Here is a 19,474-nt window from a genome sequence, read left to right as displayed (position 1 = left end):
CTACTAACACCTCAAAAACGTTCATCTCCAGTCTTTTCTTGCCAAGAAGCCTAGCAACGTTTACTAGATATGAAATCTTTAGTAGTACTCGCAGTGGGCGATAAATAATATCACGATTTCACCTTCAACTTTTTCAAACATACCGTTAAAGAAGAATTAAAGTGCGATCTAACTAGAACTATTTGCACTGCAACCATGAATCGGAGCGAAGTGAGGAAGAAGGCCTCCATGTAAGTCATAACAGATAAAAGTTTCTTGTTGATGTTTTCTTAAAAGTACAAGATACAACTGAATTATTTCTAAACTTAGAAAACCTGGAGGGGGAGCGGCGTCCATTAACATGAATGCCAGCCGTAAAAGCAGCCACAGTTTTGGTAGCAGAAGCATAAGAACGATCGGGGGAGGTTCAAGGAATAATCTGTTTAATTCGTCAAGTCGTAAGAGCGTAGCGATTGATTCAAGCAGAGGTGATAAACCACAGTCGAAACCTCCAGTGCAGGTAGGATCGAGATTTGTACCGAAAGATAAACTGTACCCTTTCGTATAGAAGAGAATCAAAGGTGTCAACAGACTTGTCCGTGTTCATACAAAAACCATGGAATTGATTAATTGATTAATTGACATACGACAGCTACAGCATCGATGGATTTTTCCGTTCATAATTTAGAGATTTGAGGTGACCTTAAATTGTACGTACGGCTTTAGTTCAATTAGATCAATTCGTAATAAAAAACAAGGTAAGTTTTCCTCACAGCCCGACAGTTCTTTATGAATACAGCTTTTGGATAAATAAAACAATGGCGAAACAATAGATTGCCTTTAATTTGGGACTGTGACGCTATAATTCCTGTACTGAATTCTTTTATTCCCTGTAATGTACTTCCATGCAAAGGATTTTGGAAAAGGATCATGCACAGGTCATAAATTGATTCTCAAGGGCACAAATTTTAGACTTGAACGAGGTTCTAAGATCTGTGCTTTTACGCTCTTTAAAGATCTGTGGGATCATCCAAGTTCCTTTGGATTCTTCACAGGCTTATTTTTGAGGGCATTGTAAAATTGGCACAAACTGCATTTGATTCTCAGATTGGTTAATTTTACTGTTGATCAAATTATCTCTTGGTCAAAGGTGTTTGATGACATGGGGCAAGATGTCACTCCAAAAAGTCTTCTTCAAGTTGATCCTGCTGTCAAGTGAGTTGTTTAAATTGCACACAATTTATTCGTAGATAAGATGTGATGATGATAGTTACAATAATTGTTTAAATCAATCGTTATTTTACAGTGATAAGAATGTGAGTATTAAATAGATAAGATGGATTCCATTTTGTCATGCATCTGTTCAGTAATAAATCACAGATGATGTCAAAATGCAGTAAGAACAAAAAACTGGCACATAAGACACAGGGAAGTGTGTCAGGTGTAATAATCTTACCTTAGCCTGCAGAGCAGACGTCTTATTAGTGTGAGCTAACATTACAATCTCTTGTTCTTTTATCCAACTGGCCATGTTTGATTTGGAGTTAGGGGGTAGGGCAAAATCCTCACTTCTCCAACCCTACCCCTCTCCTTATTTTTGACTGATGATGCCCCCTTGGTACAAATTTCTTTCTCTCTCCAGCCTTCTACCACAATTAAAATCAAAGATGGTAGCCACAATTACAATTGCTCTGCAGGCTAAATCTTACCAAATTTTGACATCATCTGAGATCTTTTGCATTATAAACCCACAACAAAATGAAATTTATTTGTTTTATATGATAATTAAATAAGCAAGATGTTGTCAGTGGCAACACCTTCTGTGGGTCTGTCCTGTAACAGATCATAAGTAAGAACCAAGCAAAATTTGTGTTTAATTCAGTTTATCCGATAAAATTAGAATATTCAGTAATAGTTGTGTTACTAAATTCCTCTCATGCATGGGTACAGTATGAGACAATCAGTTTGTTTTAAGGTGTTGATTCAGTTGCAAGATTGTGAATTTTGTCATCTGAGAGTTAATGAGCATCTTACAAAATACTCAAGGTACTGTTCTGTTTTCTTATTGAAGGAGAAATCAGAGTAACACTTTTTTTACTGGTGGAGAATCCATTGCTACGGTAAAGTCTTTCCATCTTGCTGTAGAATCACTGCTTTTCTCAACAATAAGATACCCTTACTTAATACATTTACTTCAACCATGAGTAACATTATTCAAATGTGATATAGTTGTGCTTCACTGGTTTATGTTGCATGACTTGCACGACAGAATCACCATTTACTTTTCCTCAGTAGGCTCAAAAAAAAAAAAGATTTCACTTTATGTCTGAAATCTTACTCTGGCCGAAGCCATGATCTGTAACGGCCATTTCAAATGACCAGTGTAGAGGGAGGGTGGCTGTTATGAAAAGTTTTAGGTGCAAAACATCACCCTGTACAAATGAAAATTATGCTATCTATTTTGCATCAAATTTGATGCTCTCTGGAATAGTAAAAGTTTATTTTTTGTAAATATCTCTTCCAGGCTCATGTTTACCTTTAAAAATGCTTTACACATTAACATCAGTATGCATACTCTCCATAATGTTCTCGAATACATTTCCCAGGAAGGTGACAAGGAGAATTTGTTTAACAATCAAGAGCTGCTTTAGTTTGTGATCATTTCCTTTATTCTCATAACTTAAATGTTTGATTTAGGGCTCAGATATTGTAAGGAGAAATTACATGAAGATGCCAGTCACACTCAGGGGTCAAGGAATTAAATAACTGAATGACAGAATTTCATACAAATTCTTTTATTTCTTATAGCCTTCCGTAGCCTCTGAAGTGACTGGTCAGTCCTTCTACGCCGCCAGCAGTGCCAGTATGTATGGTGGCTTCTCGCGATCTGTGTTTGGTTCAGTGTCTGGTCGATCATCTCCTGAATCAGTCAGCGAGGATCTGGCTGAACCTAGCTCTGGCTTCCGCGACAAATTTGCAACATCTCTTGGAGGTAATAACGTTAATAGAGGAAGGGAACCACGCAAGATTTATGAACAGGGGATCCTTGAGCAGCATCCCTTTAGGGGCATATAGGGATTTTTCTTTCGGATAAAAAATATTACGCTTGTTTTGCAAACTGTCGAGAATATCTTCGTGGTCATCACTTAACAATTCACAATCATCTTTTACACTTATAAAAGATTTGAAATGACTGAAGAAAAGACTTTGGGAAAGAGGACAACTACGAAATCGTTAATATCTTTGTAGCGAAATTTCCTTCCATTTTTTTTTCAGGTCTACAGCTGTATTACTCATTAACATAAAGCGTGACTCTTCAATTTTTTTTTCGTTGCCTCTAGACATTCAGACACGCCCAACTTTTACTCGAGAGGAACTCACAGAAAAAGATCTTGATAAAATGGTAATGACTGTGCATGACTTTTTATCTGTATAATTTTGTAGATATTAGGAACATGCTATAAATTTATCCCTAACTTAGAAACTGCTTAATTTAGCTCAGAATGATACAGGCATTTGAAAAAGCAACTACCCAAAACAGTTCTTTTTCATCTTATCTCTTAACGTCTCAAAGCCCTTTATTGTAAAATTATGTTTTTCTAACGATTTCAAAGGTATTTTAAATAGGGACCCCCTAGCAGTCAGGAGGGTAACGCCGAAGAAGACGTCGTTTTAAAAAAAAATTAATGTATATTGTTAGTCACAATGCCGCGAAATTGGCTGGATGTGTTTGCCGTCTCTTACATCTGTACCTCAATTTAGCGTATGTTAGCAGCATTGATTTTCAATTGGAAACTTAAATAATTTGCCGTCGCAGTCTCTGTTCTCAGACTACGCAAATTCTGTTGATTTCGCGTTGTTGTTTCAAAGAAGACGGCAAAGGAATGTACAAGCTAAGCTATTGTTCTGCTCACTAGATCTTCTGTTTTGCCATCTCCTCATAACCATCGGTGTCGTGATTTGCTTAATGTTCCTAGTATCGCTTGAATCGAGCCCCAGTCTTGAAGTTTATTAAACGGAGTTTCGAGGTTTGAGTTTCAACCAACAGTTGCATGAGGACATCTTTAGACACAGCTGTGTAAATCGTACTGTGTGATGGGCTGCATTGCTGAAATTTATGAGTAATATTTTATATTTTTACCAGGTTCACATCACACTTACTGAAACAGATACAATCTGGATGCTGGATTTTCCAGGCACTTGTGTTGGAGAGGATAATGAAATTGCAGAGAGCGTAAAGGAAAAAAACCAAAGATATGACGAGGTATTTAGACATATTAGCATATGATTGCATTCAGAAAGATTAAATTATCTTTCAATACTCACGTCACCAGAATTAGACAATTTTGCGTTCAGACGTTTCAATCTGATTTTGGATAGTCTCGACGCATTTCTGAAAGTCCTTCGTTTTTCAGATTGTTCCAACCCCCTCAAAGGCGGTCGCTTTCGTTTTGGCCAGTGTTGCCTTGTTTCAGACTGATTTCGCACGATTCCCTGTGGCTATAACGTTTTCCCGTTATTTCGGATAGGTTGTATCCGATTTCGGACATTTCCTTCCAGGTCGGATCGTTTCCGTCTGACTTCGGACGATTTCGTCTTATTTCGGATGTACCCGTGCGCTTCCGTGCTTTTTCGGGCGGATTCGTCGGATCCTCGGATATCTACTCCCTCCTTATTGTTATCCAGCCACCCTCGATGCTCATTAGGATTATTCGTTAACAATCCTCTTTCATTATATTTTGTGGTAATCCTTTCTTTTCCTATGTAGCTTTTAAAGAACCGTGTTGGAAACGACAGTTATGTAGAGAGAGGGATGCAAACTTTCAACAATGGCCAGAAGAGTAAAGAAATACAGTCTAGTAAAGTGGAACTTCATGTGAGAAATTTTTTGATGTGTTTTTTTTAGTGCAAGTTTGAATGGAGTGTCGAAAGGAAACCGGGATTGTTATAAATTTACTTACACATTTCTCTGAAAATATCTCTATAAAATCTGCGTCAATCTCTTAACCAATCACATATCAAACTAAAACTAGCTTGCGAGCAGCGGTACCAACGTTTCTACGGGAAAGTTTGAGGCCTCTAGCATGAGCGTGCGCTTGGGAGAAGACTGTAAAGGGTCTAGCAATGATTATTAGTACAAGAGCCCCGGCCAACCTCTCTCCGACTGGTCTAAAATCTTCCCGTGGGCGAAGGAACGCGCTTCTCGCCTCGCCACTTAGACTGAAACCAATCGCGATTTTGTTTGGGTTTTTACTTTGGTGTTTACTTTGACTTTTATTAGCTCAGTGTGATATTTTTCTTTGTTTTGATCAGCCGTAGCGTTTAATTTGGTTTGATTACACGCCTTTCATGACTCTGATTAACTCTAAATAACTGAGGACTTCTTTGCCGCAAACACCCTAGAGATTCAAATTTCTGAACCACATTTGATGTATGCAGAAACTTGAGTCCCTGAGGTTTTTTTTAGTCTCAAACATCTTGTATACAGATCGTATAACAAACCATTGAGCTGCAGGAGCCTGTAGCGGTGACAGGCATGTTTGCGGCACACTGTTACTGTAGCGGTGACAGGCATGTTTGCGGCACACTGTTACTGTAGCGGTGACAGCCATGTTTGCGGCACACTGTTACTGTAGCGGTGACAGGCATGTTTGCGGCACACTGTTACTGTAGCGGTGACAGGCATGTTTGCGGCACACTGTTACTTCTGCCTCTGATTATATTCAATCTTACTTAAAAAACATAAAAGCTTCATAAATCGTTATGATGATTTTCGTTGTATTCCCTGATGCAGGAAGTTGGCTGCGTGGCTTCAACTTGGGATATGTATGATACGTATAATTCTGAGGAAAATAAACAAGAAGGTATGTTCTCTTAATCTTTCTGGAAATACGAAGCCGATGCAAAAGCGGCCGGCGTTTTCACCGCCTTTTTTGGTGTCTGGAGTACCCACTACTCCAGTAAGAGAAAATGGTTTGAGTCCTGTCTTGATCTGAAATAAGTTTTAGACTTTGATTTGCTTTTTTGTTTTCATATGTACCCCCGCCCCCCTCTGCAAAAAAAGAAAAAATATAGAGGGAGAGAGATTGATTTAAAACTGTAGAGAAAACCATGACTGAAAGCAACGAAAATAGTTTCGAGGGGAATTGATGCTCGTGCTCGAGTACCGCTCGAGTATTTACCGCTGGCAACTGTGTTTTGTTTTGTCTTTTTTGTTGTTTGTTTGTTTGTTTGTTCTTTTTATGTAGCCTGCTACAAGCGATTATCATCTGTTGCTGGCTATTAAAACAATAAATAGAGAACAATGGCTTATTCTGACTTTTCTAGGCGGCGACAAAGATGAAGGAGATGCGGATCATATGGAAAGTCTTAGTCGGCCAGTCAGTGGAGAACGAACCAGCAGCCATGATGATAATGAAAGTGTGGGTTCTGTGAGGCCGGCCAGCGGAGCGTCTGGCAGTATAACGGGTAAATAGTGTTGTTACTGTTGCTATTGTGATAGAGGAGATGTGGAGCAGGGCCTCACCATTAGTGCTTCGGCACGAGTGTTTCTTCTCCTGCGGGAAAGTATGAGGCCTTGAGCAACGGAAGCTGGCGAGAGGGTCTGGTGTAGTCGAGCATTTATAAGTGCCAGACCCCCGGCAAACCTCTCCTTGGCTCGTCGCAAATCTTCCTACAGCGCTTATGATGAGGAGCTGTTCGTAAGCTATTAATGAAGAAAAATAGTACAAAAAACATGAAACATGTTTTGTTACTCAAGAGCAAAGTCTTAATTTTTTTTTCTAACAGGAAGTCGAGCGAGTATGTTCACTTTTAAGAGCAGTTCTGTCGAAGAAGAAGGACCCGAGAGGACAGAGGAAGGAGCAACGGAGAAGGAGTTGGAAGATATGGCTGCTATCATGGCTGAGAGAATACTTCAGGTCTACACGCGTTAGATTATTTTCATTCTTTATGTGGTTCGTCTCAAAGCTTAACCATCTTTTTGGTAACCTCACGCTATTAGTATAGGGATGCTCAGTGCATCGATAGGGAATGGCCGCGTGAAGTTTGTTCGCTTATCCGTTTATTTGTTTTGTTTTTTTCAAAATACGACTGTCAACGTAAAATCTCACTTATCATTGGGGTCGAAAAATGGATACCCTCCCCTCCCTTCTTCTTTCCTGTCCCTACTATCTCCTCCGTTCCCTTCCGATTCGTCTTAGAAACTTTGTCCTACTGCCATTCGTTTACACGTTTTTATGGCCTAGTTATTTGAGAGAGGGGTGGGGGTGGGAAGGGTGGTTTTCCACCACAGAGAAACCCGAACATGTGTGAACGCTGCACTTTTTGTAGAGTCAAAGCCTAAATGTTATTCATTATTAACTTAATGAATGACCTAAACTCTCTTCAACTCTTTTTTCAGTCCGAAAGTATGCAAAAAGATCTCTTTATAATGGAGCGAGCCATAGCTCTGAATATTTATCAGCCCAGACAAGCAAGGTATAGGGGATTGGACGTTGTCCCAGGTAAATCTCGTTATGTGATTTTACTTATTGTTAAACGAAATCAAAATATTCCTATATGGAAGATCTTTTTCGTCTTGTTACAAGCTTCGGACAAAGGAAAAATTTAGATTCCCCATTAGGAATCAAACCTCAGACCTTTGGATTCCGCGCTCCGATGCTGTACCACTGAGCTTCAAAGAACTCTGTGGTGAGCGAGGTCATTTCTGGATTCATACGTGACACGCGTTCTGCATACTGCTAGGACCAGCAATGTCGAAAGCGTCATTTTGCGAGAACTGATTAGTGACCCACTAGCCGCCAGCGAGTGTGTTATCGACGGGCCTCAAGAGCCTCTATTGATCAGAGTCTATTAAAACTCCGTCGGCGACACAGATTTCAAAACCTGTGACGCGCAAATACAATTTTAGCTGTCGACGATCGCTGCAAATAAAATTCAGTGCTCATTCAAGTTTCCATATTCAATTTATTGCGCACTCAAGAATTCCGAAACGTGCCTGAAGATGTTCTTAGTAGCAGTGACAGTGGATTTAAGCAATATTCTCTAATCCATCGAATCATATCAAATGTCCATCGAATATTTTATTTAGTTCTCATTCAACTTTCCCTTAACACACCTGGAGAGGTTCTCAAGGGCAACGCATTCGCGTAATAGTTCTCTAATGCAAAAACTCTTTCAAGTTTTCTGAAATGCGCTTGGAAATGTTCTCAGTAGCAGTGCATTCAAGCAATATTCTCCAATCCATTGAATCTTAGCTGTTTTCCATATTTTTTTCAGTGCCTATTCAGTGCGCTTGCATAGGTTTTCAGTAGGATGCATTTGAGAAACGTTCTCTAATCCGCTGAAACTTTATTTTCGTTCGTTATCGCTAGACATTGATGTAGAAAAATCCGATGGTGAAGAAGCCAGTTCTGCTGCCGCTACGTTGGCACAATTGGGACCGAACCTTCATAAATTATGGAGCTATTCCTGTAATCTGACCAAAGGACGTAATGTCAGCTGCCTAGCTTGGAACAAACTTAATCCCGTAAGTAGTCATCTTTTGAAAAGGGAGATGAAAGATTTGAGCCAATCGGAGAATTCAAACCTGAGCCGGGGACATTTTTCTGGCTCGGCCATATACTAGGTTCATACCAAGACTATAAAATTCTCGAACGTGATTGGTTTCACCTGCCCGATTTGAGCACTAACAGGACATTGTACGCGACATGTTTGTAATTGGACCGTGTAATTGGACAGTGAAAGGGACAGTTAACATGTTATGCCTGTGGAAGTGGACAGAACTTTTCGCCGAGTTAACTGTTGTTGTTGTTGTTGTCGTCGTCGTTGTACAGCCGATGTCTAGTTTCTTTCTCAAATTTTGTTATAGTTTTGATTAATTGGTAACAGGACTTCGTGTCGTCCAATTCTGTCTGTAATCATACTTGTGATTGCAGACAGAATTGGACTCCACTCGGTCCTATTACCATTATAAATAGCATCGTCGAGAGCGTCGTCTGAGTAGTTGAAATACGGAGGAATCGTCCTCAATGGTGAGCTCTATTTAAATATTTCGCAGTGCCTCCTAGATACCAGTTAGACACATCTATGAACCGAGCTACTAAACAGTTTGTTGAGATCGAGGCACGTTTATGGCGGTTCTTCGCTCTCGTAATGGGATCTGATCGCAGTAAAATAAATGTAATGAGATAGTTCATTTTGAGCTCGGTGGTGGAGGAAGAAAAAAAGCAAACAAACATGACGACAACAACAATAACTGTAGCAACTGATATTTATGATTTTATTTCAAACAGGATATCCTTGCCGTGGGATATGGTGAGTTCGTGTTTTCTGAGCAGAAAGGTGGCCTAGCTTGTTGTTGGTCCATTAAAAACCCTGAGGTAATACAACAAAACAATTTGATTTTGAAATATCGCTCTTCTTACTATTTATACTTGAAACGAAACCCAATTTCAAATCACGGTCTCTGGTGGGTGATTTCACCATTGTCCGATTAAACACTTGTGTCCGATTTTCGATTTTGGGCACAAGTGGCCGATATTTGATTGTCGATTTTGAAAAGTATGGCCGATTTTTGATTTTGGACACCAGTGGCCAATTTTTTTTATTTTGGACCCTGGTGGCCGAGTTTTGATTTTGAGCCTAGTGGCCGATTTTCAATTTTGGACCCTAGTGGCCGATCTTTGCTTTTGGACCCTAGTGGCCAATTTCGGATCTTGGACACTAGTAACCGATTTTCGATACAAGTACCCATTTGTATATACTGGTGGGCGAGTTTAGACACTATTTTGGACTTGTTACGACTACGTCTGGTGTTAGACATTTTTAGACCTTATTACGTCTTTTTATGCAGTGTCTGATGTCGGGGAATAATGTCCTATTTTGGAGATAAGTTTCTGATTTCGTCTTATTTTAAACTTTGGTTTTCTCATGTAGTATCCTGAACGTATCTTTCATCTGGACAGCGGAGTCACTGCTGTTGATTTTTCAGCGGCTCATCCTAATCTTTTAGCAGTAAGTATTAGCTTTCTCATCCACAACCACGAAGGCCTGGTAGCAAGCGGTCTTATTATTTGGGTTCTAGTCTTTGTTTTGTTTCCTCGTACACTTTAACGATACCAAAAGGACACTTCTTCCCAAAGATAGTTTTCCCCCCCTCCCCTCCCTACTAAATGGTATTGAGGCCAAGATGGGGCGGGGGGGGGGAACCTACAATGAATTAGGGGGTAGCACTTCCCCTTTTCCTTACATGCTACAGCAGACCAGGAAAAACTTTAGTGGCTATGTATTTAGTTCAATATGAAGACTTACCCTTTTTTTTTCTTGGGGGTGGTTCGGGTGGGTTAACCTTCAATATATTAGCATCTTATCCAGGGCAAGAAGTAGAAATTTTCTTAGTCAAGGAATGCTACAGAAACATGGATTTTTTTCAGCGGGATACGCAGTCAGGCTCGTATGTAGGCTCGACGACATATATGTCACGGTTTTTTTTTATTTTTAAGTCCTTTATTGGAGTTTGTGCCAGTAATACGGTTTTTGTCTCCCGTCAGGTTGGCATGTATGATGGTACGATTGCTATCTACAACGTGAGAAGTCGGAGTGATACACCGGCTCTTGACAGTTTGTAAGAATTATATCTTTTGTGAATGTATAGAACGTCCTTCCCTCCTCTTCTTAAAAGGAGAAACGAGAAATACGAGATCCATGCTATTCTTATATTGATGAATATTACGAAGTGCAATTCGTTATCTCAAATGCGGTGATCTTGCACGTTAAAAAAAAAAAACAGACAGAAAAACCCAAAACTAGGGTCTTTCGAGCAGAAGTTCACCGTGAGAGTGTCCTGAATAGAGGACTAAGTCAAATTTCAGGGCAAGTACTTGCAACTGACTGTTTGCGCTGAAAGATGCGTGCGACTAAATCAAGATATTTTCCTGGTAATATCATACTGGTCTCTTAGTTGGCGCGGAACTCTTAAATAATAACGGAGAAAACTAGAAATTTTCAGACAGACAGCGGAGTCTTCTTCCCTTCAGCCTGTCATTCGACTGTCGTAATTATTTACTGACTTCTTACATCTATGGTGAAGTTACGAACAGTTTTTGTTTGTTGTTGTTGTTTTTTTGGAAAGTGAGAGCCAAGGTAAACATTCGTCACCAGTGTGGCAGGTTCGCTGGGTGGATAGAGACCAGGGGTCTGGTGAAGAGAGAGACGAAATTCTGATCTCCATCTCAGCAGATGGCCGGGTTACCAAGTGGTCCATTAGAAAAGGATTTGAATGCACAGGTGAAGATTCAGTTAACTTTTTCGACTCCTAAAACATGACGTTTCGTTGACGTCATGTCACCATTATCAAACTCGAACACTGATCGGCTGATAAAGATATTGCTTTTTTCTTGTCTTTAAACAGATTTAATGAAATTGAAACGGATAAATGTCACTGAAGAGTCGAAACAAGGAGGAGGAAAGAAGAGCGATGCTTTGATATCGAGGTTTTCCGCTGGGTTCTGTTTTGATGTTCATCCTAACGACTCCAACATGTAAGTGCATTTTTTTACATTGACAATTTCTGTTGCTGCGCTATCGGCTATACCTCCCTTTTCTCGTGTTCACGTCCAACGGAATCATGATTTGGGACAACTGATTTAAAGGGGGATTCTTCTTTGGACACTTTTTTCGGGAGGGTTTACGAGATACTAAAATCACAAATCTTCAATTTATCAGCATTGATTTGGAGTTATGCGTTAGAATTCACTTGCAAAAGTTTGCCTGAAAACAAGCTATTGGTATTTTTAGAGTGGGACGTTTATAATTGATATTTTTATGAACGGAGTAACTTTTTGAAAAAAAAAAACATTGTCTGTTCCTCTACAGTTGAACTTGAAGTATATATTGATTTGATTGGTTTATTTTTTGTTCCAGGTATCTTGCCGGTACAGAGGAAGGCCACATTCACAAATGCTCTTGTTCTTATAACGAGCAATATCTGGAAAGTTACCATGGACACACGGTACGTAACAGATAGTAGAAATGTTAATTAGTTAAATAACGGTAGTTGAGGTGTGAAATTTGTAGACAACGGTAGAGTCGTTAGGGCGCTAGATTTGTAAAGAGGTGGTTCCGGGTTCAAGTCCTGCACCCTGCTATTCACTGCATTTGTTCTCGGTCGCCCTGAGTTCAACCACTCGGCTGCGCTGTTTAAATGGCCAACCATTTCATTGTGTAAAGCGCTATTGGATAGCGATAGAAATAACGCTATATAAATAAAGTATTATTATTATTAAGTGTTATTCTCTACGATTTTTTCCTTTAACCTATTTGGCCGTTCTGATAACGTTGCTCTTGGTTTTACGACACTCAGTCGGAAAGCGATGTAGTTAACGATTACACTACGAGTTCGAGATTTTTTTTAGACTGCATTAAATCGAGAGCGAATAATCCCCTTTCTTTGATATAAATCTGTTAATTTAGTGATGGAGCATCTGTCGAAATGTGCTCCAACACACACATTTATGCTTTGCTACTAAAGCTGAGATATAGGTATCTAACACCGAGGTTTTCATGTAGGGTCCAGTGTACCGCATGCAGTGGTCTCCGTTCTTGTCTGACGCCTTCCTAAGTTGCAGTGCCGATTGGAGCATTAGGCTGTGGCATCAGGATAAACGGCAGCCTATCATGTCATTCTTTTCCTCCACTGTAAGTAACACATACAGGTTCATTGTGCTGATGGTAGTTAATTAGATTGATTAATGAGATCGGACTCCTCGATTTAGAACCCCCGACAAGTATATTGGAATTTTCCTTTAACTACTCAGACTACGCTCTCGACATTGCAATTTATTATGGTAAGAGGACCGAGTGGAGTCCATTTCGGTCCGTAAGCATACGAGTGATTAACAAAATCGGACGACCGCAAAGCAGGAGTCCGATTTGTTAATTACGAGTATGATTACAGACAGAATTGGACGACACAAAGTCCTGTTACAAATAATTCAAAACTTTGACAAAAGTAAAGGGACTCATTACCTTTCGGTTAAAAATTTTCATAAGTTAAGAAATATTAGTTTAATTTTTTTCCACATAAAATAAACCCCATTAGTCTATATAACAACGTGCGCAGAAGGCGCATTCTATTTAATGGCAGGGTACCGCCCTATAAATGTTCAAATTTGGCTTCTGATAATCAGTCAGGTTTGAGAATTTTGGTAAATTTTTTTTGTTTGTTTCTTTGCAGAAATCAGTAAATGACATCTGTTGGTCACCTTCATCAGCTACTCTGTTCGCATGCGTGAATGATAAGGCCGTAGAGATCTGGGATTTAAGCCTTAACACGTAAGCAACTATTACAGTGGATATATATTTAGTTATACTATAAATTGAGTCACACGCGCTCTGTAATTGGTCGTTGCTCCTGGTGTAAATGTTACAAATTGCAAGCAGCGTCAAAGGGTGCTAAGCGCGGGAAAACATGCCAGGGACGCCAGGCACAGGAAACGCACGACGAATTCCTATTAATGTGCAGAAAATATGCAGTTTGTGCCAGGCGTGGGAAAATAACAACGATTGCCAAGCGCGAGAAAACAAGCAGCGATTAGCAAGCGCGGGAAAACAAGCAACGATTGCCAAGCGCGGGAAAACAAGCAACGATTGCCAAGCGCGGGAAAACAAGCAACGATTGCCAAGCGCGGGAAAACAAGCAACGATTGCCAAGCGCGGGAAAACAAGCAACGATTGCTAAGCGCGGGAAAACAAGCCACAGGTGTGAAGCGGTGGAAAACAATCGATGGGTTCCGCGAGTGTAAAAATCATGCCATGAATGTTAAGCGCATGCTGCTTGCAGAAAAAGAATTCTAGCTTTGTTACATCTCACATAAAGGCGAATATACTCGCTAAGGCACTGAATAGTTTATTGACAAATGTTCTTTGATCTACTGTATCTTCAATTTTATTTGTTTGTTTGTCTGTTGTGTTTAGGTTAGACCCAATCATATCACATGTTCCTGTGCAGCAACTGAAGTTGTCTGCCGTTCGATTTGCTGTCAATTCAGAGGTGATTCTCCCTTTCAAAGAATTATTTCTCGATGAACTGACAAAATAATTTCCAAATAGCTAAATTTCTTTGAAGGATTCACGCTATGGTTTGTCCACCATAGACCCTAGCTTAAAATTTTTCAAGTTCACCAGCAACAATCTGCGTTGATTCTCTCCAATCCATATCCATTTTGGTTCCCAAATTGTTTTTTCTTACCTTTCCGTCGTTTTTTTCTAACCTTTGCTTGGCACTGAGGGTTTTTCTTCTCTTTTTGCCGAAAAGCGACTCGAAACATTACAATGTAGCTTCAATTTAAACCCATGGCTAAAAATTAATTGTCTTCTGTAACTCAGATCCAGACCATTTTAGTGGGCGACTCGGAAGGCCAGGTTACTGTGTATCAACTGAGAGGTCTTCCTGCAAAAGTGGACAACCAGGTATAAAGTTTTCCTTAGCTGTATTGGCAGCGTTTATTGTTTAGGTGAACTTCACTTACAGATCAGTAGTGCATTTACTAGGTGGGTAAATCGATAATAGCCGCATATCACATGGAATCGTGTAAAGAATCAAAGCATGGTCGCAAGAGCACGTTAAATATGTTTTGGATGTGTAAATTGACATCCTTCAAAAAGGCCCTGCAAAGGGCTTACCGTTTGTGAAACGCGAGATTATCTGAACCAATACTGTTGTGGTCGCAACGCGTGCGATTTTCTTGGCTAACGCATCCGTCTCGAAACGTGCATTTGCCTTGAGACTTGCTACTGGTGCGACACGCGTGTCGTTGATGGAAGTGGGGGCCGTCTCGGCACCTCAGGGTATTTAGGTGTTGTCTAGACACGCGTGAAAATCTCGAAACGCGCGGCTGTCTCTTCATGCGTGATTGACGCCTCGTGTGATTGACGACTTGCCCGACTTACCACTAGCTGCTTTTTTCTCCTCGCAAATATTTCAAAAGTAGTTTTTAAAAGAAAGAAGATTTTAACTCCACCATATCGTCACAAATAGAATTTCAGTCCATCTTTTCTACTAATTTTCTTATTCTTCTTTCTTTGGTCGCACAATCACTCCTTTCTCCCCAGAAGTCCTCAAGATTGTTATAAACTTTGTATGGTATTGAAATATTGTTGAGTGCAGCGCACATATGGCAAGTCCATGATTCGGGAAGAACCAGTTTGTAGCGTTTTCTCCATGAAAAATACTCATTGTAAGCTTTCTCGTTTCTGTCCAGGAAAAGTAAATAATCAGCTAGAGTTTTAATCGACGCGAAATCCAAAACGTTGATAAAAGAGCCAGGTATAGCGATTTTCTGGTCGTACGAAGCGCCTCCGAAAACTACCGGCACAATATCGTGGTCAAATGGCATGTACCAGTACTTTTCGGTCACGTAATCCGAGCAGTATGAATTTTCAAATGCAAGGATAAATTTATAGCGTTTTAACGTATCGTCGCAAGCCGAAGATTGCCTCGGACACGTTTCAGTTTGGTTAAATCTCTTTGAACACCATCCAAACACATCCACTTTGACGTATTTCATGAGTTTTTTGACAAACTCTTCGCGCAAACCCTGGCAGTGACTGACAACCCAAACCACAAGTCTATCTTTGCTCGATGCATAATTTCTATCTTGCGTTTCCTCGTTTTCAATCTCGTCGGGCTGAAGTTGGGTGTACGTTCGGTAGGGCACGAAGAAATCCGAATCCCTCCGATAGGACATAGTCCAGTTAAAGAACCCGTTATACAGCCATGGTTCGTAAAAAATAAATTGAGGGCTTTCATGTGTAAAATAAACCCATCTCTGATGTGGAGTTTTAAACTTCATTATGCGTTTCATGTGAGAAACACTGGGTATATCTCGTCCGTGGAATATCACTGCATCACTCCGATTAAGGTCTTTCCGGTTGTAAGAGATTCTACATGCCTGCACAACACAAGGTATTCGGTTCCAGTTTGTGAAATTGTAATCGTTAGAAAGTCCTCGCCATGGTCGTTCACCGAATAAAGTCGTGTAGAACAGAACGAGTTTCAAAGCGTTTCTCCTTCGTAATGTCTGCGGCCCGCTGCTGAAGAATAATTTCGTAGCTATTCGCTGATCGGACATCTTTCTCGATGGAATTTTGCTGTCGAGGAACCAATATTGTAAGATTAAAAGAGAGCTTCCCAAGCTAATGCTGTAAAATAATAATCTAGCTTTCCAATTGCCTGCCATGGCTTTTACGGTTTGTCAGGGCCCGAGCTTTTATTTGGAAAAGAGATTGATTCAATGGGATTGTTCCACTATGAAATTGGTAACCTAGCGACATATTCATCGAAAAAAGAAAAGAAAAAAAAATAATAAAGAATCCTCCCTTAAAAAGAATTTAGATATTCCTTTTTACTTATTGCTTCGTTTTATATCAACTTTCAAAAAAATTTTTTTGAAGGAGGCGGGAAGGGGGAAAAAGCGAAAACATTCCTCTCCTAGCCAAATTTTGTTTCCAAAAACATCCGCTCGCGGTTTACAGATTGAATTTGAAATGGCTTTTTTTCTTGACGATGTGCGTGTCTAATATCTTAAAATTTTAATATTCTTTAAAGAGGAGTGTATCGGTCAATTCAGTCTGCCTCTAACTCACACAACCATGAACGCGTAAATGTTTAAAATGTTAATCGTGATCTAATCAATAGTGGCAACCACAAATTCACAGATTGTTTACGTTGTCATTTGAGCTTATAATCGCAGCTTCACCTTCGTGTAAATTAACTACATTACTTAAATATATCGAAATATAGATCTCAATAAATTGTAATTTAAGAAAAACAAATTCCTGCTTAAAACAATCACACGAAGGTTTTGGTTTGTTGCGGTCAGCGAAATTTGTAAATAATCAAATTGCAGTGTAATTTGCTGAGTTTGACTTATGGTTGCGTGTCACGCCTTCAGAGTGGCAGCTTTTAGTCGCAAGTTTTTAAAGGTCGCCCGCCGGTCATAAATTACAGCGCAGTACGGTTGAGAAAAACTCTAGTTCTAACTCTGTATGTTTAGATAATGGTAGAACTTTCCTAAAAAAAAAAATAATAATGCGATATTTATTCTTTATTTCTACAGGCGCAGATATTGACCAAGTTGATCAGGTCTGTCGATAATTCCGCAGGATCCCAAGAGAAAAGGAAAGCAGATTCGGATTAAAAAAAAAAACTCTGGAAACCGAGTCGCTTTGATGAGTTATTCTTTGAATTACGTGGCTCGTAAGTGTCCGTAAAATCCATACATAGGTGTGAGCGCCGGTAATTATTACATGAAAGCTGTTTTTTATGTAAAATATCAAGGAAAAACCGCAAAAGGATTTTTGAACTTTCATTGGTTTTATTGTCCGACATGAAAAAAGAAAGTTTGTGGTGTTTAAGAAGTGACGAATGCGGACTTTAAAATTTCAAGGGAGTTCGTAGGATGATCTATAGCGAATTAGGTTACCAACGTCTTTAACGCAGTTGTTTGAAGGCCAAGATCACAGATTTTAATAGCAAAGAAGCTATGTTATGAAAAACAAACAAACATACAAACAAAAAAATTTGATAATTCTAAAAAAAAATATGTTTGTACTTGAATATAGGTCAGAATGAATGTGTTATTTATTTTGTAAAAAGCGTATCTTACATAAAATCTTTCTTGATATAAAGAAACGACTTGTCTTAAATAAACAAGACATTTTCTAAAAAGTGGTCACTGTTGCGTTGGTGCTTTCCTTAGAGGTCTCAAGTAGAGTTTGATGCTTGCTTCCACTTATCGCTTTATGACTTGGCGGAAATGTTTGGAAACTAAATTTTTTTGGTGAAGGTGTTTTTTTCCGTAGCATTTTTTCCTGTCCTTCCACAAATAACAACTCTAAAAATTGCGGTCGGTATCAAGATTAATCCTTATGATTCCATTTTGTTGGACCGTTTATTTTAACTGAATGGTCAAAGCCGGTGAGATGACTTCAAATCGCTCAGCATGATAAACAAGGGGTGTAAATTTGTGGTTAATTCAAGTTTCTTTTCCTCAGCACTGATGTCATCTTAGCCTTTCAAAGAAACGTTGATAATCTTGATGTCGTCGTACGGTTTATCGTCCTTTGGATTTGTTTTCACCTTACTAATCTCTTGCACCACGTCCATTCCTTTAACGACGCGGCCGAACACAGTGTGCTTGTTGTCAAGCCACAGCTGTTGTGACAAGAAGAAGAGTAAATGAATTAACTTTTGGTCAGTCAGTGGTGCAAGCTACTTGGAAGGAAAAGTGATAAAACCAAGGTTGTCGCAACAGCCAATCAGAACAGGCAAACGGCTTAAAGCGCGGGAAAACGAGGGATACCACGTCGCACTTGATTTTTGTGTAGCATCTGACTGGTTGGTTGGAAGATGAGGCGAGTTTTCTCGACCAATCAGAAGGCCGAAAAAGGCTACACTGCGTAGAGGCCCATACATGATAGGTTGAGAAATTTCAAGGTTACGCGCTTCCCCGCCTCACACACGCTCTTGCAACGCGTACCCATCATCTTCACAACCTCAACTTTCTAAATTATTTTTTAAAATTTGTAATGGTTGTTCTCGTGTCGAACTCTAACACCCCTCTGTGGTAAGTTATTGTCCCTTGAAATTCAAAGTTAAAGAAAAACTCCACTGAATGGGTGAAATAAAATTGCAAACGTTTTAAGCGAGAAAATCTGTTGTCCCCTTTTTTTGAACGCGCCGTTGTCTAAAGAAAAGAACGATTTCAAACTTTGTTTTCTCTCTGGTGTACTTACCGTTGGTACGACAGTGATGAAGAACTGCGAGCCGTTTGTGTTCGGTCCTGCATTAGCCATGCTTACTATAAATGGTCGATCGTGCCGCAAGTTTCGATGAAACTCGTCTTCAAACTCCCCGCCCCAGATAGATTCCCCTCCAGTGCCATCACCTGATTTACAGAAAAAAATAAAATCGTATAGTTGTAGTCTTGCAAAGTTCTCGAAAAAAGTTAAATCGTGATTTGGATGGAAAAGGTGTATTTTTCTTTTCTCATTGAAGTCCCACTGTCCAAAGGCTGACATACCAGTTTCTAAGCTTTAATTCACATAACTGACAAAGAAATCATTTCTCCAAGTAGTTTCCGTACACTATTCAGTATAAAGGTTTTGAGAACGAAGAAAAATCTCAACCATGGGATACTTCATGATTAAAGACCAAAATCTCAGATCTAAAGCTGAGAAATATAAGTTGGTCAGTAAGGAGAACTCGCCATTGAGATCTTTGAGCAGAAACGGGAAACAAGGAGACAAAAAGAATCACCTGGCTGCGAGGAGACAGGAATAAAATTAGCTCAAGTAACTTGACAAACCGACACACTTCAAGGAATTGTGTCGGCTTACAGGGAAATTGTACACCTTGCCAATTTTTCTCGATAAAAGTCGTGGTCAAGTTTTCTTTGCTTGGTAGAAAAGTGAGCACTTCCCTCAACGAGCC

At 39.7% G+C, this 19,474-nt stretch overlaps 3 protein-coding genes across 3 annotated transcripts; 1 reads left to right on the top strand and 2 right to left on the bottom strand.

Annotated features, from left to right (window-relative positions):
• Positions 1-2: 2 nt before the first annotated feature.
• LOC113678292 (dynein axonemal intermediate chain 4) lies at positions 3-17,710 on the top strand. Its single transcript, XM_027195172.2, has 24 exons — positions 3-230; positions 310-499; positions 1,130-1,194; positions 2,051-2,099; positions 2,788-2,971; positions 3,321-3,382; positions 4,124-4,243; positions 4,748-4,855; positions 5,774-5,843; positions 6,307-6,447; positions 6,769-6,899; positions 7,382-7,484; positions 8,355-8,509; positions 9,276-9,362; positions 9,919-9,996; positions 10,533-10,606; positions 11,114-11,268; positions 11,393-11,522; positions 11,905-11,992; positions 12,550-12,678; positions 13,217-13,314; positions 13,957-14,032; positions 14,368-14,451; positions 17,100-17,710. The coding sequence occupies exons 1-24, from the start codon at positions 196-198 to the stop codon at positions 17,178-17,180; spliced, it is 2,493 nt and encodes an 830-aa protein (XP_027050973.2). The 5' UTR covers positions 3-195; the 3' UTR covers positions 17,181-17,710.
• On the bottom strand, positions 13,905-16,246 carry LOC113678294 (core alpha-(1,3)-fucosyltransferase). Its single transcript, XM_027195174.2, has one exon. It carries the CDS (start codon positions 16,218-16,220, stop codon positions 15,024-15,026), a length of 1,197 nt encoding a protein of 398 aa, XP_027050975.2. The 5' UTR covers positions 16,221-16,246; the 3' UTR covers positions 13,905-15,023.
• On the bottom strand, positions 17,588-18,926 carry LOC149038302 (uncharacterized). The gene is made up of 2 exons (XM_089187265.1): positions 18,778-18,926; positions 17,588-18,196 (listed from the first exon to the last, which is right to left on the bottom strand). Exons 1-2 carry the CDS (start codon positions 18,835-18,837, stop codon positions 18,050-18,052), a joined length of 207 nt encoding a protein of 68 aa, XP_089043391.1. The 5' UTR covers positions 18,838-18,926; the 3' UTR covers positions 17,588-18,049.
• Positions 18,927-19,474: the final 548 nt, after the last annotated feature.

This window comes from Pocillopora damicornis, chromosome 11 (genome assembly GCF_964200805.1).
Source record: "Pocillopora damicornis chromosome 11, jaPocDami1.2, whole genome shotgun sequence".
Taxonomy (NCBI): Eukaryota; Metazoa; Cnidaria; class Anthozoa; order Scleractinia; family Pocilloporidae; genus Pocillopora; species Pocillopora damicornis.
The sequence above is the reverse complement of the archived record's forward strand: the minus strand, read 5'-3'. Positions and strand labels throughout refer to the sequence as shown.

Bases quoted from the DNA above. Each gene is read 5' to 3' on its own strand.
- LOC113678292 (XM_027195172.2), top strand. From the start codon at position 196: ATGAATCGGAGCGAAGTGAGGAAGAAGGCCTCCAT. The intron at 4,244-4,747 runs GTATTTAGACAT...TTTCCTATGTAG, and splicing joins AAAACCAAAGATATGACGAG to CTTTTAAAGAACCGTGTTGG. The intron at 7,485-8,354 runs GTAAATCTCGTT...CGTTATCGCTAG, and splicing joins GGGATTGGACGTTGTCCCAG to ACATTGATGTAGAAAAATCC.
- LOC113678294 (XM_027195174.2), bottom strand. From the start codon at position 16,220: ATGGCAGGCAATTGGAAAGCTAGATTATTATTTTACAGCATTAGCTTG.
- LOC149038302 (XM_089187265.1), bottom strand. From the start codon at position 18,837: ATGGCTAATGCAGGACCGAACACAAACGGCTCGCAGTTCTTCATCACT. The intron at 18,197-18,777 runs GTAAGTACACCA...TTGTCACAACAG, and splicing joins TCATCACTGTCGTACCAACG to CTGTGGCTTGACAACAAGCA.